Raw genomic sequence first — 21,878 nt, 5'->3', positions numbered from 1 at the left:
AATACATTTAAACTTTATTCATACCCCTTTCTACTTGGTCAAAAATTTTAAAGGGTCACGTCACTCTACAAAGACATAAAAAATATCCTCTCTTCTAGTGGTAAACAGTTAATCTTTTGTTGATGTTGGGTCTTATTTGTACAAGTTTTGATATGTTTATTCCTCCATGTCAAATATTTATAGTACTCGCTATATGGAAAAGTTACATTAAAAATTTCAATTGCAACATAACTTTGCAGAGTATTACTCAGCGATGAAATACCCCTCTAAGAGGTCAGAAGTCAAAAAGGTTGGGAACCACTGTGCAAAATACCACTAGAGAAAAGCAATGATCTTATTTCTCATTAGGGTGAGATGACCCTTTAACATTAAGGCCCCCCAAATACACACAACCTTTGTATCCATTGCTGATTACTTACCATGTTAGTCCATTTCATAGCAGACAGTATAAGACCATACAAATCCAACATTTACATGTCATTGCCCAAATCTTTGTACCCTTTGGTAACTAAAATGAAATGAACATGTCACATAAGGCATACTCTTCCATCTCTTTAACATACCACCTACAGTATGTACAAGTCTTCAATTATCTTAATATGTAAATATATATTTTAAACAATACATTATGTAATACAAGGCCTAGCATCCAGTTGAACAGGACAGACCCACACTGTAATAAACATCAGGTACTTACTGGGTTTAACTGACCTGTCATGCCAGCTGAGTGGGTTTTAAGGCTGAAAAGCTGATATGGATGGGCTACAGACAACAAAAACAAATACAAAGCAGTAAGTGATATGGGCAGAGTAAAAACTTGTGCCACACACTAAATATCTACAAATACTCCTGCACCATGTTTTTTTTTTTTTTTTAAATTCCCATGTGCAATACAGACCAATTTGTGCACCTGCCATCTATCATTTCTCTACAACAGTCTCTAACACAGGATCACTGCAGATGCCATTGACCAATGATTAAACGAAAGTTAGAGCAGAAAAGATGTGACAAGAAAAACAAAACCACCCAGCAACACAAACTAGCACTGCACTAAATACCAATCTAACAAGACCGTCTTGAGATTGCATTGGTGTTGATCTACTGTCACACTTATGTTGCAATCTGAAGACTGGTGAGAGGGTGTTTCCTTGTGACTATTGTGGCTTTTTGCTTGTGTTTTTTCTTGTTGAGTCATTACACTTTAAAACACTTTTGTGGGGATGGATGCATACATACAGTAAAGCAATTTACACAAAGACAAATGATGAACCTGCATTGCTGACACATCAGTTGCGTACACTGCGATAACGAGAAAATCTAAAAACAAATAACTCTCCAACCTTGTCTGTCAAATTAAAGTAAAGCCTCAATGAACTTCACAATCCAAAACTGAGCTTTACAAAATTGGAATTTAACACAGAGCTATTGTATTGTTGGGTTTGATATTTTGTTTGCCCCCTCCCCGAAGTGCATGGGGACATGATTATGACATATGGCAAACACTAACATTAAAGCATTCATGCATGTTTGAGCACTGTATGCATGTACAGACAAAAATCAGGAATGAAGTCTAATTTCTCTTTTTACTGCAGTGCAAGTATCTACAAATATCATAATTTAATCTGCAGTTATTTCCATATCATGGGTAACATGCTGTATCTGTTACCAGAAGTTGGCCAACATCTTAGTTTTGGGCAGGTGGTACACAAGATCTTAGCAAACTTCACTCTTTCAGAAATGATATATGGTAATTTCTTAATTACTTTAAAATCCAGTCTTGGTGAAGGTGAACTTCACAAAAAGAGATGATGGCAAACTTGGTGTTTAAATAACGGATTCCCTTGAATATCTGATGAAATCCTGTAACTTAGAGCCATAAGAAGCCTAGAAATACAACACCAGTACAAACCTTCATGACTCACCTCCACGTACGTCAGGACAAACCAGCATTGGATTTCAAGATGGATTTTATTACAACAGATTCATAAAACATTACAAAGGATGCATACAGGTACCCTTTTAACCAGGAAATATTAAAAACAAACCTGAAATAAGAATAAAGCTAGAGACTGATGAGTCATGGATTTGTAACCCTACTCAGTTGGAATCATCTTCATTGCTGAGACCCTCACCAACCAAGGTTGGGGACGCAAGTCCAACAGCACCTAAGCGTGCTGTGAGGGCCTCAATCACTCTACCAAAGAAATAAACAATAAACAAAATGAATCAAATGTTTACAAGAGAAACTTGCCTTTGTAAGGGGGTTGGTACGTTCATGTAACTCCAGCAGCTTCAAAAGAAATATGAATCATTTTACCACACTTCACTTCTATAAACCTGAGTGAAACCTATGGGAAAAAAATATATATCCTCACATGTAGGCAAATAGCCACAAAATAACTGCCAGGAACTTATGTGGTGTTTGGCTGTTTTCCAATATAGATGTTACATTAAATGTCCATGTGTTCTTAACAAATAATGTTTGTCTTCACCACCACTGGTTTTACTGCTCTTTGCTTGCAGCTAGGTTTGAAAAAGCACAAGGATGAGAGAAAGGTGTTAACCTCAAACCTAATGTGGTGGCTGCTTTGCTGCTTCAGTAGCGTCCAGCCGGAGACATGACAGGCGGCCTCATGCCCATGGGAGGGCCTCCCTGGTAAGGGGGCACCATAGGAGGACCCTGCCCATATGGAGGCATCCCTCCTGGCATGTAGCCTGGCATACCCTGAGGAGGAGCACCATACTGACCTGCAGAGGGAACACAGGGATACCAGAGTGTAAAAATGTTGCAGTTTTTACAGATTCAACAGATGATGTCAGTCAAAGTGTAGCTCATTTAAGTTGATTCTAATATGTGCTGCCATCCCTCGCCTAAATTAAACAGCATTTTCATTGGGTGAGAATGTGTCTGACACGGACGTTGTCCTACCTAATGCCATTTTCTCATATGAACGCCGTACATTGAGAAGATCAATACTATTTTCATGCATATGGTTAGATTGGTTTAGCATAAAAAGTAGAAGCAGGGGGAAACCTCTACTCCAGCAGTCTGAATGTAACTAAATGTGCCACAATCAGTGAGCTTTAGAGGTGCCGGAAGGCAGATTTAGTCACCTTCAGGCTAGATATTTCCAGTCTTTTTGCCAAGCTAAGCTCATGGGCTGCTGGCTGCAGGCTTTAACAGACAAACAAATAAACCTATTTCTCACATCAAACTATTGCTTTAAAGAACATCTAAAAAGGGTATTTTCCACAGATTGAGTTTCCTAACAAGTATTTTCTTACCATGCATGGGATGCCTCATGCCAGGCTGCTGTGGTGGCATTCCTTGCTGTGGGGGCATTATGCTGCCCACAGTTGCCACTGGGGGAGCAGCCGCATGGGCCTGGCCCGGCCTGGGTATAAGACGCTGGTAACGGGGCAACTGGGCCTTCATCTCCTCCTATTGGCAGGGACAACACACAAGGCAAACATTCAGACTTAAGAAACACTGGGATGCCCCTTACAGTACAAAGAAACGCTCACAAAAATGATGAGGAATTGGGTACCAATGTTGGCGTGCCCTTATTTCAGACTGAGGATATTCAAGTTCAGAATCATCCTTTAATATAACCACAAAACAGAAACTACTAAGAGTAAAGATATACAGTCTAAATACCATCATTTGGTGAAAATTCCATAAATATCTAATTTCATTATGAAAAACAACTCATTCTCTCCTATCACTAAATGTACTATTATATGTATCAGTCATTACTTACTGTGAAAAGGGCAAAATAGAAAGCTCAAGCAACTTACCAGTGAGATATCCTCATCAGGGTGGATCAACTTACTAGTTGCACTCGTGGTGGTGAGGGTGGCAGGCTTACTGGTCACTGTGGCTGGGGGTTTGGCCACAGTGCTGCTAGAGGGGTTAGAAGAAGTGGAAGAGGAAGAGGAGACAGAGGGCTGGGTGTAGGCGGGGAATGTTGCTTTGGGAGGGTCGGAGGAGGCGGCTGTACTGTGGGAGTTTGAAGCTGCAGCTCCTGAAGCGCTCTGCTGGGCCTGTGCAGACACAATACAGGTAACTGATTGGTTTTTTAAAAAAAAAAACAAAAAACAAAAAAACAAAACCAAAGCCAGTTCATACCTTTTCAAAATTAAGAAAAAAAAAATATAAAAAAAAAAAAACACCTTTAAAAAGACACAGAGCGGTCAACAGATGATACCTTTGTGATAATTATTATGAAGCAAATTTATACAAATATAAACCTAAGATTACATTTTTTTTTTTTTTTTAAATACACACTCAGTTACATTTTTATTCATGATTTGGTCAGTCTGAATCGTGTGACATAGTAAAATTATTAAATTATTTACCCATTTGACCTGAGAATTATATGTTCCCAATAAAATTTTATATACGAGTCCTAACAACAAATTATTGCATGTTACATGTAGACTTTACCCTGGAGTGCAAATTTTGCATGAAATGAGCTAAATCCTTTGAATTCACAAAATCAAATAAATTATTAGAGGAAACACAAATCCTCAGATACACACATAATCAATTTGCATCGTATTAAGTCATCTCAAAGCATGATGAGTGGTTTTTGCAGAATTCATGCTCCAGAGGTTAGGAGGGCAGATGATGCAAACTTAAATCCATGTAAATCCCTTGTTATACCTCATTCTGTGTTAATGAAAGCACATGCACAGTAATAAAGCTCCCAGACAAAAAGTATGCCAGTACTTGTCAGGGATAATTATCCTCCAACAGCAATATTATGGCCAACGTGCTTGTTTTGATGCACAAGTAGGTTTATGAGGCAAATACTGTTAGTAATCAGCCTAGTTAATAAATCAGCAACATGCAGCTGCCACAGTCCAAGTCAAAGTCCTGTCTGTGAGCATACTTGTGGCGTGTTAGGAAAGGGAGGCTGGGAAGAAGCAGACTGAAGGTCTGCAGGAGCAGAAGAAACAGCTGCTGTGCTGCTGTGAACACCAGAGCCCATCTGCAGCATGGTGGAAAGGAGATCACAGCATTGGCATGTAACATGTCCAAAAAAATCTATTAAACTCAATTATGAGAACAAAATATTCTACATATTAGTGACACTGATTAAAAAAAAAAATGAAGTGGGAATGAGAAAGTTAGAAATAAAGGAACAGCAGACTCTAGAGAAAGATTAAACGGGACATCAGAAATTAACTGAGTAGCTGGGAAATAAAATGTTCAAAATATTCCTGAATGACGCATTTATATAAAACCATACTAAAGTTTTATTACAAAAAAGGACGCAATTTTCTACCCTGACTAGAAAAAAGATTGTGTTTATATTCTGACTATTCCTGAAAAGAGAGAGTGCAAGTTGTGGGGGGGGTTACACAGTGCCCACCTGTGCTGCACTGGGGAAGAGAGGTTTGGTGACTGTGGGCTGGGCTGCTGGTGCTGCCTGTCGACTGGGTATCGCCCCTGCTGCGGGGGCAGGGGCCATGTGGGGCATCCCTGGCCGTGGAGCCAGGTGGGGTGGCATTCCTGAGGGATTACCCAGACACCTCCAGTTAACATTATTCCATCAACACATTGACAACATCTAAAGAAAAAGCTAAAATAGAAAAAAAGGAGTGCAGAATAAGGTAAGACTTGCCTTCACTTCTTAATAAATCTTTCATTTGAATCAACTATTTTGTAAACTGCTATGGCTCTCAGGGTTTTAACACACCATCAAGTTTAGCTAAATCTGCTGTGCCAAACAGTGTATAAAAGTAAGCAATGTGAGTTACACTTTCAGGCATGATCATAGTCGAAAAAAGACGGATAGATGGGGTTAAATTCAATATAACAGGGATCTATGTTCTTATGTGTAGACAAAACTCACCCGGAGGAATACCAGGCATCCCTGGCATCATGGGAGGCATCATCCCTCCCATTGGCATCATCCTAAAAAAGTCAAAGAAAAAAAATGAGTGATTTGGCTAATAACTATAATAAAATCTCTGTTATACGCCAAAACCAAGAACTTGTTGTATGAGCATGACCAATAAACCCAAATGGCCAAAAGCTATCATTAATCCCAGAGTTAATGAGGGAGCTCTTACCCTGGTGGCATTCCATGCATAGCAGGAGGCATGCCATGCATCATGGGAGGAACGCCTGGCATCATGGGAGGCATTCCTGTAGACATGACATTTTCTGTTTACTAATAATTCAACACTTCATCACTCCACAAGAGAAGCTACATCCCTCGGCAAAAAAAGAATACATATGCAATAATACCACCACACTCTTCCAACTTTTCCCTGCTGTATTGGTTGCTGTATCAGCTACTTTCACACAACTTTGTAACATTTTTATTAGACTGCAGTTCTGAATCTGCTGGCATTGTGTGTTTGAATCTATTATATATTGTATGAGGACTAAACAGTTAAACCATTAATAAATTAATGTAGATATATGACGAGGACAACATAAAAAAAATGTAGAGAATAGTGGGAGGGATTTAAATATGACGTTGTTATAAATTAATATAGATTCTAACTCCAAAAAAAGAAAAACTGAAAACCTATATCTGACAACTTAACCACCTCATTATCAGTGTGATACTAAGTCAAAGGTCTGCAGGTCTCAAGCCATAAACATTGAGTGTTAAATTTGAAAAAAGTCACAAGGGATCACAAATCAAACATTTGTATTCAATACCTTTCACTAACACATCCCTTGGTGTAAAAAAAAAAAAGCATTGCCACAGAGATCCACCATAACACGGCACTTAAAAGGTATCAATGCAAGTCTTATCGCACTGTAACGCATCCTTGCCTTGATATCCTCCAGGAGGCATCCCAGGTGCACCAGCCACAGGAGGCATCCCAGGCTGGGCCATTGGAGCAACGTAGCCTGCTTGGGGCTGGACAGCAGCTACCTGCTGAGCTGATGGTCCTGCTTCATCGTCATCATCGTCCTCATCAGAATCATCCTGATTGTTTTTCTTCTTTTGGCTCTCTGAAAACAGAACAGTAATACACATACATGCTTTCACTTGTATTAAATGTGAATTGATTGAGGTTCTACAAAGGATGATGATGTTTGTTTTATTTATGTTGTTTTATCTAAACTTTAATCCACAGAAATACAATCACTGTGCAGGTGTACAAACCTTGTGATTTCTGTTCTAATGTTCGTCTTCTTTCCTGCATGTCTTTCTCTGGAATACCCTCCATGCCATAGATTTCCAGCTCGATGTCTGTTCTTCCAGGAATTGCATTTGGTACACTGTCAATCGTCTCTTTGTGTACCTGAAACACATGCAAAGTGAGTCAGAGCATAGTACAATAACAAGCACAGTTCATTCATTATCTACTTTATGAGGACAGCCAACAGCCCTATTTGACCAAAATGTTCCAGGAAACATGGAATGAAAGACGCTAAAACAGGATAAATGACAAGGGCGAGGCACCAACCTGCATGCAGTGAATGGCCAAGCCTGGGCCGGTGTACAACTTCTTGTGGCAAATATGGCATTTAAAATGTTTTGCCTTCTGATGCTGAATGAGGATCTTTTCATCATCAAAGTCTCGGTTGCAGTACCTTGAGGAAGGAGTTCAGGATCATGTTCGAAGACTGGAAACATGAGCATAACACACCATGCAACACCCAAGTTCATCAAGGGAGTGAATCACACACAAGCTTTAAATAAAGTCCCAATGCTCCGAGACGTAATCCCTATTTACAATAAAGGACCGGGCAGTTTAAATTATAAGGTTTCACAAGTTTGTTTAAAACAAAGTGTCAGAGTGGACTGAAACGATTAGCTAACTGGCTTGGTAGATCGAGAGAAAATACATCTGAATATTTTTATTTTATGTCAAAAATATCCTTATAATCTATGGGGGTTTGGTCTGTTAATGGGGCTGGCAACTTGTGGCAGGCGTTTTTCACACAATTCTGTCGATATACAGACCAAATGATTACTCTTGAACATAATCGACAGATAAATCGATAATGAAAACAATCGTTAGTTGCTGCCTTGTTTCAGACTACATTATATCGGCCTTAAAGCTTGAAACACAGATGCTACCCTGAATCTTCAATGTACGGCTAACAGATTAGCTAACATCGGAGGTAAGCCTTAGTTTCCTTAATATTACCATCAATTTAACGCTTTCCACAACCGTGCAAATGCATCCGTCGCCCAACATTTTACAGTCATTGAGTGTAGGCTGGAAAAAGCTATATAAACTAGAAATAGTTCAACTAACGTTGGCTTACAAACCGAAAACACTCGGGCAGGCTAGCTTAGGCCTTCCTTTTGTCAAGCTAACGTGTAGCGTCTGGCATTTCTACGTCTGTATTTTCTCATCCAGCGAAAAGGATACCAACACCATGGCTTCATCTGCTTCTTCTTTTTCCGTCCCATGTTTAAGGAATACTGAGAAAGAGGTCTTGAAACGGTAAACACTGGTCTTATTATCTGTTTGATGACAGCATGCTGTAGTCCCGTGACAACGCCGAAAATGGCGCTTCGGTGGAGGAAGTTTGAGACTAACGGTGAAGTCTCGCGTTGACAGAAAACACGGGAGGTTATAAACACGCTTGGGTTTGGAAGACTGACATCAATTATCAAAATATTATCATTTTGTACACCAATGATCAGGGTCAAAATAACAACTCACGTTTATTTTTATTATCACTATATTTGTCGATTATTTCTCCATCTACCACTTTGTCGTTTGGTCAATAATATGTAGGAAAATTTAGAAAAATGTTCCTCCTAATTTCCAGAAGCCCTGGGTTACATCTTCAGGTGCATTGTTTTAACCGATTAATAGTTCAAACATGTTGTTTACATCATTAAAGAGACTACAGAAGCCAGAAAATATTTACATTTGAGAAGCTGAAACCAGATAAATTTGTTTTTATTTCTTATAAAAGAGTCCAAGGCGGGTTTCCTCACTAAGGTTTCGTGATATTATAATGATAAAAAGGATTTTCTCACAGTCTAAAGGTACCGATATGTAGAAGTCTGCTTCACTCAGTTCGTTCCTTGAAGTATATTGATTATTGTAAAAGGAGAGGATGACAAAACCGTGACGCATCACTGTGGCCGGATTAAATGCTGGAGTAATTTCTTTCAGATATCTATCTCTATTCTAGACCTGAAGACACTGAATTTGAGTCCAGTGACAGTAGGCGACAACTTCTCACACCTCTGCAACTTGTCGTTCATTTATTGTCCGCTTGATGGAGACAACGTTGCAGAAAGAGAAAACAATCCCCTGCCATGGCATCATGGATTGGTATTCAATCTCTGATTTTGAGAGACTGTATTCTGTTCAATATTACATATGACAAACAACCTGTAAACACAGAGTCCATCAATGTTTTTTGAATGATCTTGAATCCTCTGCATTCGAGTTATATAAATCTTCTTGCTTCAGCATTCAAGGCGTGCATCAAACTCTAAGGTGACAGTTTGGGGAACACCCTTTGAGAGTGACAACGTTTGAACAAAGTGGGGTCCCTAAATAAATGGTTTTACAATTTTGCTGCGGAGGAACTGATTGACCTGCACAGAGCCCTGACCGCAACCTCATTCAGCACCTCTGAGATGAGCTGAAATACCAACAAGGGGCAAGCTTTAGCACCCAACAAAATTAATGGTAGAGATACAAGATATGAGGCTGACGATAATAAAGGGGCTAAAATAGCTAAATACTAATACTTTTAAATTGCTGTTTATATTATTATTCCATGACAAAACAGAGGCAATTATTGTAATTTTTACTCCAACACATTTATTTCACAGCTTTACTACTTACTTTGCATTAATAATACAAAATATAATCAACAAATAAATTATGACGTATCATTATAAATTAAGCTATCCATAAGTATATAAAGTAATTCAAATTAGCCACACTCTTGCCAGCTGCAATATGAAAGTTGATGTTTATACATGAATGCATTTAATAATCATAATCCAATAATATATATTATTCAGAAAATGCATAATAACCATTTTAAGTGCATCTTAACACCAATACTTAGGTAAGATTACTGAAATAATATTTGAAATGCATGACTTGTAACAGATTGTTTCAACATGGTGGTATTACTTTGATTTAAGTAAAAGATCTGAGAAGCCTACTTCTTCCACCACTGATCATTATGACTGTATTAAAACAGTCGGTATGTTCTTGTTGGAAACATTGGCAATAATTATTCATCAGACAGTACTAACTGTCAGCTTTAGTCTCTGTACTTGTCTGTAGCGAAAAAGGTGTGAAATGCATATTAAAACAGGACCAAATTGTAACAAGTGCTGCTCTCAGCAGGCAGCATAAATGCAGAGACACTACAAATGCATTCAGACTGATTTTCCTTCCTTGCGGATTCTCTTGTCTCCTCTTCCTCACCAAGGTGAATGATTACCTCTGAAACTGGAGATTCGAAGCGGCTTTCCTTGGCTGCCTAATGAATTTTTCATTCTACGGCTTTAAAATCGCTACTCTCCATATGGTTTCAACGGCTAGACAGAGAAGACGTTCAGTGGCAGCTTAAGGGGTCCCTTCTCTGAATGAATTATGGCTGATTCTTGTATGCTCACACATTTCATTGATCACTTTGACGTGTTTTTTTTCACAAAGGCTCTTAAACCTGGCTCTCGACTCTGGGGCCCTGAGCTCTCGCTTAACACTGGGTTAAAGCTAATCTGGTTTCAAGGCTTCAGACCTGCTTAGTTTGATCACATTTCTTTGTAGAATGGGAGGTAATTCCTGTCCCTGGATATTGAATAAAACTGGCATTTGTGTGTGTGTGTGGGCATGTGTGACTTGATGTAAGGTCACAATAAGGTTATTTGGCACAATGACTTGTGTTTAAATGATTAAAAACCTTCATTCACATACAGAGACATGCACGTATGTCCATACACACATCCATGCAAGAAATATGACAAACAAACTTGACACACTTCTATTTCTCTCTCTCTATTTTCTTTTTGCTAAGCAGCTAAATCATGTAAAAGATTACCAGTAAACCTAGAGGACAGTCAGATTCATTAAATCCAAAGAAATCATATTTTGTTTCTGTATAAAACTGTTTAATGTACTCCAGTATGTACATATCAAATCTACAAAATATGCACAATGTTAAAATATTGTCAGTGATTTACCCCTCACTCAGTTTTGTATCATAGCCCTTGTTATGTACAATCCCAGACCATCTTCATAACCAATTTTTTTAAATAGGATACATACAGGATATAGCTAATATATCACAATGCAGACCAACCAAACAATTTACACAACATACCAATATCACCAAGTAAAAATAAAATCAACAGCAAATGCATGTTAAAATATTAATTTGTATTTAATTACATTATAATAACGTTTGTGCGAAGCAGTTACCACTGTAACATGAGGTTAAAGTACAGTACAGTTTGAGACTCACAGCTTAGGGCTGAGGTCGTTTTCTATCCCAGTTCAATCAGTTAACAATTTAAGTTGTGACAGCAACTAATGAGAGAGCATTGATTTGCCCCCCCCCCCTCGAACTGAGAGTGAAACGACCCCAGCCCAGATGTAGTCGAGGTCAGGCATGTGTGCTCTTCTACGTTTGGTAATGAGAAAAATACTTAGATTTATTCAGAGCAGCCCAGTTTACCCATTGGTGAATATTTTCATTATTCCAATCCCACTTTCCTCAATTCACCTCTTCACCAATCAATAAATTAACTTCCGTCACTTTGAAATTTTTAAACATTGCAAAAATCACTGCAAATGCCCAAAGGGGACAACAGAATGACAAGAACTTGACTGCACTTCTGGGCTGTTCCAAGGTTATTTGTGAGAAATTCAGATCAAGATCATGAAAAATTACTGTTACATTCGACCGACTCTTTACAGACAAAATTAGATAAATTTTTCTTACACAAAAGCAATACTTGTCGGGGAGATGTGCTCTTCCCCTGGTGCTTATAGCAATATTTTGGCATCATTTTTGAAAGCTTAAAGTCTGAATGGCACTTCTGCTTCTTTTTTTTTTTTTTTTTTTATCTGTACACACAATGTCACAATTGTCGCACTCCTTGCAAACACACACACAAAAATGTCAAAGACAAAAGTTTGAGGTTCAAATAGCGCTGAACACAAATTAATCCTTCTCTGGGGAAGTGCCAAACGCTGAAGGCAACACTTGAATAGCAACCCACATTTTGCTTCAAAGGTAAATTCATAATAACTTTTGAAGGTTGCTGTAGCCTATTTATTCTATGCTCTCTCTATACTGTGAAACTTGAGGGGTTTAGCTACCCTGCTTATCAGTTTTATGTGTACCACTCGTGCTGATTGTAATGGTGACAAAACACCAGCTAAGCCTAAATTCTCATATGATCTTATTCTTTGTGTACTAAAGAAGAGGGCACAGGCAGATAGCAGTTCTTTAGGAACTTATTTTGTCTGAGAACAGTTTATACTGCAGGGTTTTACTGCTGTCACCCTACACAAGGGGCAACAGTGCAGTAATACTTTCACAGGCTGATGTCTCCATGAGTAGGCACCGTTGGATTGAGGAGGAAGAGGCAGAGAAGGTTAAGCGATGTGAACAGGACTATTCCTGCTTGATCCTGTTGTGTTAGATCCAAGGCTTTTCATTTGTCAACACATTATTGTCAACAAAAGTCCCACAAGCATCCAACAGAGATGAAGACAAAGAGTAGGTGGAGGTTAGCGATGGGAAGGCTCGACCCTAGAAGGTAGCAGGTGAGTTGAAAAATGTATGATGAGACAAGCAAAGAGGGTTGTCAGCTATCCCTGCATCAGAGCACTGGATGTAAGAGGAGGTTGGCTGTTAGACAACTCTGATCACCCCACGGTGAAGTTCGTAATATGAGGGGTGAGGTGACCCATCCAGAGAAAGGTCAGGCATCTACTGATGCAGGAGTAAAGGGGATACAGTGTCTTATCTACCTTTAATAGACAAGTCACGGTGGCGGAGGCAGTCGCACGTCAAGCAAGCTGTAGGCAAAAATGTTCCAGAAGACGGCGCAAAGCACAAACAAGGTGTAGACGCAGAAAAAGATCCAAAACAGGGACTGCTCCTGGAGTCGCTGCTCGTAGTTCTGCAGGACCACCACACCCAGCGTCAGACCTACCATCACCCCTCCCAGGTGAGCTACAAAGCTGGGGTTGGGGCACGGAGGAAAGGCCGGAGGGTAGAACCTCAGCCACACCGCCCGACCAAACTCCACACTCACTGTGAGCAGAGAATTACACATTAGTAAGCTGTAGGCATACATTATATGTAGTTCTTGACAACTAGCATATCAAAATGAAATAGTCCTCTCTAGAAGGCAGAAGAATTAGAGCCACTGTTTCCAAATACTCTACTGAAGTTCATGACGCCAACGATGAGTTTAATCTAGCTGAGACAAATGCTGACTGTTTATTTCACTTCTTGACCAGAATGAACTTTAAACTCATGTAACTGCTCTTGGACAACTACCACTAAGGACAGTTTTGTGTTGATTAAAATACCCTAATATTTATATTTTTCAATTCTTTATTCTTATGAAGATCGGGAATTCTTGGCTCATCTCCACATCGCCTCTCAACAATATGGGTCAAGAGCAAACACGTCTTGTAGTTGAGATACAAAAGAAGTCCCTCAATGGTCTAAAATAAAACAAAACTGGGGAGGTTCCCACTAGAGATTATGGTCCTGTTTTCAATACCCCATTATGGTCAAGGATGCGTTAAGTTGTAAATTTTCAACTAACTGTTGCCTTTGGAGCAAAATCATATTTCTCAAACATGGAACCTTTGCTGGATGGAATAACATAGGATGTTTTATCTTTATTTCTTATTTTCAACAAATTGCACAAGAAAAATAAAATCAACAATTACCTGATCTACAAAGAACTACTGAAAAAAATCAATACTGCACCAACTCTGAAAATACTGAAAATAGTCCCAAACAAATACACTATTTACTCCTTTTCATATAACAGTTGCTAACCCAGTGCCCGACTGTCTGTTTGGTCTTTTCACGGGATTTGTTGTCAAAAAAAGAAAGAAAAGAAAAATAAAATAAATAATAATAATAACAATGTATATATATATATATGTACACACACACACACACACACACATATATATATAAATCACCAGACAGGTTAAAGGGAACTGAGGACTATTTATCTAGACTTACTGCACACCAGAGCCATGGCCATCCGGAATAACTTAAATTGACACTTCATTCCCGACCAGTTCTACAAAAAGTGAGAGAAAGAGAGAATGGAGAATTCATTTTCAAGTTCTGATGACAAAGACAGAACATAACTGTGCTAGAAGGTCAAGTCCTCCTTACACACACACATGCTGACATGACATGACATGAGATCACACCCTCTGTCTCAATTCCCATCAATTTTGAAAATCCCAGAGACACTCTGACCCCCACTCTGTTCTTGCTGTATTAGATAATATGATTTCAGCTGAAAGCAGGAAGACAAACTCCCCCACTCTGACCCCAAGAATGTTATGGAGGATCTGGCAGAGTACACAATGAGCACCCTGTTCCACATAATAGAGGTTCACCTTGAGTGCTGTTTGCCAAATGTGTGTATGACGACCCACAGAGGGAGAGAAGACCAAACAGAGCAGACACAGATGTCAAAGGACAGCAGAGAGCAGTGGGATGGGATTTCCTCCCATGCTGTCACATAAACCTGTGCACAAGCTCAAACACACTCTGATCTTTGGGGTACAACTGATAGTGATGGTAAGGAATTTATGGCATCTGCAGATAGAGAAGCACCTGCTGGGCCCCACAACAAGCTGCTTTGATGATGTGGCAATGCTCTGTAGTGACAACTGAGTGATGTGATAATCATTCTCTCTCTCTCTCTCTCTCTCTCTCTCTCTCTCTCTCTCTCACACACACACACACACACACACACACACACACAAACTTACCATTACAACATTGGCCAAGTGTGCTGAGACCAATGCGTACACTCCCCCGGATGATCCGACCACTGGAGCCGTCATATCAGTGACAGATACTGCCAGAGACCCTGTAGTGATGAGAAAGGTCACAGGTCAGTAAACTTGCTTTTGGTTTTTATTTATAAACAAATGAGAACATTTATGTATTATTCATGTATTATCCACAGCTTTAAAAAAGTAACAGGATATCTATCCCCTCAATTAGAAATACACAATAGCGATCAACCTCACTTTGAAAATACCACAGTCGCTTCAAATTCAACTCAAAATAGAACCAAAACTAAAAATTATGATGAGCAACAAGAAGGAGGTTTTGGTGGCAATTAAGAGAAACCGTCAATGGGTAAAATACAAAAGATATGAGTGATGAGTTAAATCAGAAATGTCAGATGGGGTTAGATTTGTAAGTTGAGATGAGAAAAATCTTGCAGTGACAGATTTTTCGGTCACTTGGAGGGAATAGAATCAAGTTGTGACCACAACACTAACATATCACCTTTTAAAATGGCAAACTTGTCAGCAAACATTTGCTTATGTACACATCCAGCAAATAAAGAGCATCATTAGCATTCATTTGGAATTGTTTATTCTGGCCACCTGATGAATGAAAAGTCCGACATTCAGCCTCCTTTTAACTCAGTTTTTGGTCTCTACCAACTCCTGAGGGGAATATCTGGCTCTTCAGCAACAAAAATGTTCCACTGTGTTCACAAGCTAACCTTTCATGTCTGCAGCTTGGTGATGAGCAACTGGTGTACAGTGGATTTATTAGAGATTTTCATGACTAAAAACAGCTAGCCATCTGCAGCTGAGAGCGACAAGAGAATGGTGATAGTGAACAATAAAGTTTCAGGCTATAAAATCAAACCAATGAGCAGAAAGATGCTGTAAAGATCTATGGAACAGGAGAAGTGCAGGGTCAAGTGATAATTCTCTGTGGGTTTTTGTCTTTGCAGTACAAGTTACCCGTTTCGTGATCCTCAATAGCAGCTTCAAAAGGCTCAGAAAAAAAGAAAATTTGCACATCTGTCATCCATGTTAACTGGACAAACTCCCTCTACTGATGATGATCATGTGATATGATGTAAAACTCCAGAACAGCTACTTCATAGACCTTGTGGTGTGAATGTTTTCTCAACTAGATTAGATTAGAAAAAAAATGCTAAATGTGCTAAATGGCACAGTATTTTATTTGGTTGCTTGAAAATGTGTCTCGTGCCACAATCTTGAGTCTCAGCTTTCACTATTCAGGGGGAAATTTGAATTTTTTTTCCCTCAGAGGGTCACACTGGGAGACACTGTGACTAAACGGCTAATTTAAACTGTTTTTGTACAAGCTGTGACCATTTGTGCTCTGAAAACATCTATTTTGTATGGCATAAAGCCGGCTTTGCTACTCGCTTTTTCATATGGGTGCATTATGAATAGGCCTGAATAGAGGCTTGCTCATACTGTACCAGCACACACTGTGATTTTTTTGTAAAACAAATGCATTCATACAAACTTGGCTGCTGCAAACAAGGGACTGCTGTCTTTAGCACCTTGGTACCAATTCATTGAATGCACAAAAGATCCAATCAAGCATTGAATAGTCTCCAGAAGAAATTTGTTCCCACTGCATTCTTTGCACAAGAGACAGAATAAAAGAAAAAAGGAGATAGAGAAATCTCTATTTGGACTATTAAATTATCCAAACACAACTCTGTCCTTTCTCTGTTGCTCATTTTCTTTTTCTTTTGCTCACACTGTCTCTCTCTCTCTTTCTCTTTCTCTCTCTCTCTCCTTGTGCATAGACTCCATCCACTCTTCATTTCTTAGTATATCTTTTCCCTCCCTTTGCTCCACGGCACTGACCTGTGTGCATTATTGATGCTAAAGATATGAGACACAATTGCGGACACTGCACAGGAGAGCACATGGAGCTGGTGATGAATGGTCTCCTGCTTTCCCTCTATGTTCAACTAATTTCTGCTCTCTCTCTCAAATACAAATATGCTTTATTCGCATAACACACAAACACAGATATGTGTATATACATTAACATTTACATATGTACAAGAAATATATGAACTACAGTATATAAAGTTTGGTAACATTGTAAATTTAAGCATCAACATTTAGTCTGGAGCTTGGAGTTAATTCCTTGACAAAACTCAAGGTCCACTTACTGGCTTTTTCTGGCATTTTTAAACTATGTGATATAGTTGAAAGCTCCAGAAAGTGGAAAAAGCTAGTAAGTAGACTTTAATTAGAAGTTGCTTTGTCAAACCACTGTAAGTTTTTTTTTCCTTTTCTTGTACTCATCATAAAGAAGTTTAATATTGATATTGATGGAGTTTTGTGGCTGTGGTTCACATCCACAGCCGCTTGATGATTTTGGAAGAAGTGGCTCCAGAATTTGACCTACTTTTGTTGGTTTTTTGCTGCTTTGTTGGACTCCAAAGATGTTTTTAGAATAAATCAAGGTCAAGATTTTTAGTTTGGCATGTGATTCACTTGTTTTATAATTAATTTTAAAAAATTGGCCTCATAATTCACTGGCATATGAAAAGATCAGTAGAAATACGAAACTGAAATATTTTATCCAAAATACAGACAATGGGTTATACTTATATAAACTTTTTCATATGGCCTAAAAAGTCCAGTGTGCCTTCTCAGTTAAGCTCCTTATGGCTGTGAAACCATCAAGATGAGCTTAAGATCAAACCCAGGTAGCTGATGGCAGAGGTGAGCATTTTGAATGATTATTATTTTCCTGAGACCTTGATCATCGCTTAGACAACTCTAATCTTTTTCATATTTATTCTTAATCTTAAAGTAATTCAAGAGTAAGGACTTCATGGTAGATAAACAAAAATAAACATAAGCAAAATAAATGGGCCCACTGAGCAGTAGACCCCATTTAGATATTTAAGCCTGTGTGATTTCTGGTAAAATTGCAGCTTGCTAAGCTTAGCCCTCAAATAGCTGCAAAATCAACCGACTAAGCTTAAGCCACATTTATCCTCGTGAATTTGTACATTAATGTAGCTGTGTGGTTTCGATGATGCTCATTTCACATTTAGCTCAGTTCCACCCAGCTTTGTTTAGTGTCTCTCTTTCTGCTGCTTCCTCTAGCTCTCTGTGTCTCTCTCTTAAACATACACAAACATTAGGGTACATTACGCTGAAGGCATACTGTATATAATTACAGAAAGGGCTCTGGAGCTCATAGATATCAAATCACCATGAGGAGGGATGATAGGATAAGCCACGGCATCTCAATCATGGTTCTATTTATGGGAGTGGGCTCAAAATGAGGCTGAACAAAAACATACACAGACACACTCGCACACTCGCACAAGCATGAGAAAACATGCATATTAGCCACAAATACAGCATACAGATGTGCAAACAATAATTATTGCATAGTGCTTACACATACACCATCTAACATGACACAAAAATGAATGAAACTGAATTCCCATGTCCTCACAGTGGCCTCATTCTTCATTTATGAAAAAAAATGGTAACAAAAATGGAAGGGATGTGCATAATAATAAGGGTTAAGTTATGGGTTACTGTATGTGAACATTAATACCACTACACTGCAAACATAGAAAATTATTTGCATAAACTGACGCGTTTGCACATTTACCTGAGAATGGGAAAACCAGTGGAGAGAAGTAATGCAGTTGCATTGTATTTGTTCTGCCACTGTTTTGAGATGAGGAATGGGGATACATGCTGTACGGTCCTGAGGGAGGTCAGTGATGTGGAGAGAAAACTTGTTCTCTGTGTAACAGAGTTTCATGTATACAGCGTTTCAAGGAAATTCTCCTCCTGGCTTTACAAGACCAATACTGGTAAGGTTAGGTGCGAAAGTAAATAAAAAATACACACTTAATTCAATTCCATACAAACTTGTAACACTCAGACCGTGACCCCCCCCCAACAAAAAAAAAAGGTTCAGTTGAAAGCGAGCATCGAGACAGAGGAGAAATTGTTCCAGTGATTTATTTACAGTTGTAAAATCCACCCAGTGAATGCTGTGTGTGTTTGATAAACCTTCAGACTGCCCTGACATTATTCAAAATTCTCACGGTTAACCCCAACTGAGTTTCAGATCAGTGCATTTTCAAAGGAGTGTGTGATTGAAAGTGAAATGAAAGGAGATTGTAAAGGCTGGAACTGACATTTAGCACCAAACAGGAGTTTCTTCTTTTCCTGATGTGTGGCCTTCTCAGGTGTGTGAACCATAATGACACCACAGCAAGGTGGTGTAATAACAGCATCTGACTCACTGGGTGATTAAACACAGTAGTCATCTAAGCCACTAGGTGATTACACACACAAACACACAAACACACATCCGCCCACGCTCACATAGGCAGACACACTGTTACCTTCTCTCTAACACACAAGCAGTGGGGGAAATTGATTCATGCAAGAATCAAAGTTCTTTTCTTTTCTGAATCAACTATAAATTACAAAATAATCTTGCACATTAACGATCATAATTATGGAAAAACTGGTAGCAATTAATTTGCAAAAAAAATTCAATCAACCATCTATTACAGCCTTTTAATGCACTGTAGCGCACACACACACTGAAACACCTGATTTAAGGCACCTCCACCTTGTAGTTCCTATGTTTAGGAAGTGTGTCTCAGCAGGGTGACCTCCATCCCTGTAATTAACTCAGTTTAATAACATTATTATAGCACTGTGGTTGCATGTGCACACAAACACACAGAGACACACACAAGGACACAGTCTCTCATAGTCCCTCAGCAGGCCCCAGGAGACCTGTACTTTTTAGAGTCAAAAGTGGCATTTCATTTATCTTTGATGCTCCTCCAAGCTGCAGAGAAAGAACCGGGCACATGAGGGGAAATGATAATGCAAACGGTGATCATGAAAAAAAGTGTTGAGGAAACTGAATTTACAAAGTCACTAACATAGTGTTTTATGTGTGTGTTAGACAAAGTGTTTTCCTCTGTGAGGACACACTCTGTTCCTCCCACCCACGCCCAAAACACCCTCCACCCCATCCCCAACACCCCCCATGTGCAGATAGTTGAGTCTTTCACTAGTGATGTGTGAGCTTCTCTCCCTCTCTGTTGTTTACTTTATTGTCTATGTCTGTTTTGCTGCTCTATCCTGTGTTGTTGTGCACTTCTTCTTGTTCTGCTGAAGCATCTGTCTCATAGCCTTGGTAAAGGCAGAGTCTGTTTTATTATGTCTACGTACTTGTCTGCTGTCCAGAGGAGAGTACCCATGTGTTCACATGCAAGTCCATTGTTTCCATTAAAGTGTCAGAGTGTGTGTTGGCCCTAGAGGGTCATCGACCTCTCTCTGAGTCATTACTCGACCCCTGAACTCTGCCTCAAACCCTGTATGTGCCAACTGAGTCCCCCTCTGTTCACTATTGACTAATTACTGTGTAATTATATAGCAAATGTAAAGTTGTTGTTTGTGTTGTAACTGATTGTTTGTTACCTAACACTGTACAAAAATGCTCAAGAATTAAGCCAAACTTCTGAAATGGTATTATATGATAATTAAAGAATTTAAGAAATTATCAACGGAAACGTAATTTTTTCAATTCAGTATTATTGGTATCCTGAAACAATTCTTTCCCATTTATGGTATATATAAAGTTTTGTATGGGTATTAGACGGGTATGTGGCATTGGATTATGTTATATACTCCTCCCTATACAATTAAACATTAAATAAATAAATAATGAGCATGACTTGTGAGAAAGTATGTACGCGTGTGTACATAATAAAAGATATAAATGGATTTTGAATAATAATCTTTACTGGAAATTAAATCATTATTTTCCCGTCTTTCTGTTTAAAATAAAATGCTGTAAAAATAAGTATAATACATAAATGATACATAAAACTGTGGCCTATAAAACACAGTCACATCACATCGATTCACTTGTTGCTAAATGGGAAATATTCTGAGAGTTGTGACTTTGGATAGCATCTACTGTCCTGCTGCTGCCACACTACAAAACATCCCAGGCAGACACAACAAACCTAAACATCACAGCCAAAACAACCAGAGCATGCTTCCCCTCTTCCACTGGTGGTCGATATGTAATTAAAACAGCAAACGTGTATATGTGTGTGTGTGAGTGTGTGTGTGTGTGTGTGTGTGTGTGTGTGTGTGTGTGTGTGTGAGTGTGTGTGCTAGTCTGTGCGCGTACATAAGTGTGTGTGATTTATGGTGCGTTTCCTCCTCATTTCACTGCGAGGTTAATGCTACAGGCCACCACATCTGGTATCCCCAGGGTGTTTGTCACTGACCCCTGCTGCTCTCTCTCTCTCTCTCTCGCTCTCTCTCCTGCTCTCTCTCTCTCTCACACACTCAAAAAAAAACCCCACTATAATCCTTTGACAAAGAACAAAAGCAGTAATAGAGGAAATCTTAAACGAACAGTCATTTTGCCTCAGATATAACTAATGGCATTTTCCACACCAATATGATCACATTAAAGTATTCAGATCAGTCACTGGATGTAAGAGTCTGCAATGTGTGGTTGTTTTATTTTAACACATTATCACCTGCTTGCTCCTTCTAAGCCCACTATTATTATGCTCACACACACACACACACACACACACATCACACATGAATGATTAAGCAAAATCGTATTGACTGCAATTCATATCCCACAATCCCCCTTTGCCTTTTTGTTCTAACACACTGTAACACACACACATACACACATACACCACAGTTTTTCTGCCACAAGGCATCACATTCACCCCAAAAAAAAAAAAAAAAAAAAACTATAACACTGATCTCAAAAAGTAGCCCAATATTTCCACTCCAGTTATCTTGTTGGCTAGAAGTGTCACCCCTGGGCACCAAAAGAATAAAAAAATAAA

At 39.0% G+C, this 21,878-nt stretch overlaps 2 protein-coding genes across 3 annotated transcripts in view; both read right to left on the bottom strand.

The window, feature by feature from the left end:
- Positions 1 to 1,949: 1,949 nt before the first annotated feature.
- Positions 1,950 to 8,515, bottom strand: LOC111237680 (BUB3-interacting and GLEBS motif-containing protein ZNF207-like). 2 transcript variants are annotated; one of them, XM_022766872.1, is made up of 11 exons: positions 8,356 to 8,515; positions 7,441 to 7,567; positions 7,137 to 7,275; positions 6,800 to 6,982; positions 6,082 to 6,157; positions 5,862 to 5,923; positions 5,379 to 5,518; positions 4,896 to 4,994; positions 3,799 to 4,044; positions 3,286 to 3,442; positions 1,950 to 2,748 (listed from the first exon to the last, which is right to left on the bottom strand). In XM_022766872.1, exons 1-11 carry the CDS (start codon positions 8,394 to 8,396, stop codon positions 2,597 to 2,599), a joined length of 1,422 nt encoding a protein of 473 aa, XP_022622593.1. In that variant the 5' UTR covers positions 8,397 to 8,515; the 3' UTR covers positions 1,950 to 2,596. The 2 variants fall into 2 exon arrangements, with proteins under 2 accessions (XP_022622593.1, XP_022622592.1); XM_022766871.1 differs by lacking the exon at positions 4,896 to 4,994.
- A 1,334-nt stretch (positions 8,516 to 9,849) lies between these two features.
- The window catches only part of rhbdl3 (rhomboid like 3), a 61,519-nt gene continuing 49,490 nt past the window's right edge, over positions 9,850 to 21,878 (bottom strand). Inside the window, exons 7-9 of the mRNA XM_022766896.1 lie at positions 14,959 to 15,059; positions 14,192 to 14,252; positions 9,850 to 13,237 (exon numbers count right to left, since the gene is read on the bottom strand). Of these exons, the coding sequence (XP_022622617.1) occupies positions 12,966 to 13,237; positions 14,192 to 14,252; positions 14,959 to 15,059 (434 nt within the window). The 3' untranslated portion in view covers positions 9,850 to 12,965. The remainder of the gene's footprint in view (positions 13,238 to 14,191; positions 14,253 to 14,958; positions 15,060 to 21,878) is intronic.

Source organism: Seriola dumerili, unplaced genomic scaffold (genome assembly GCF_002260705.1).
Source record: "Seriola dumerili isolate Sdu_G_001 unplaced genomic scaffold, Sdu_1.0 BDQW01001087.1, whole genome shotgun sequence".
In the NCBI taxonomy this organism is placed as follows: domain Eukaryota; kingdom Metazoa; phylum Chordata; class Actinopteri; order Carangiformes; family Carangidae; genus Seriola; species Seriola dumerili.
The sequence above is the reverse complement of the archived record's forward strand: the minus strand, read 5'-3'. Positions and strand labels throughout refer to the sequence as shown.

Excerpts from the sequence above, each read along its gene's own strand:
- LOC111237680 (XM_022766872.1), bottom strand. The coding sequence starts at position 8,396 with ATGGGACGGAAAAAGAAGAAGCAGATGAAGCCATGGTGTTG. Across the intron at positions 5,519-5,861 it reads GATGCCTGGTATTCCTCCGG|GAATGCCACCCCACCTGGCT; the intron begins GTGAGTTTTGTC and ends GTAATCCCTCAG. Across the intron at positions 3,443-3,798 it reads CTGATGAGGATATCTCACTG|GAGGAGATGAAGGCCCAGTT; the intron begins GTAAGTTGCTTG and ends CCCTGCCAATAG.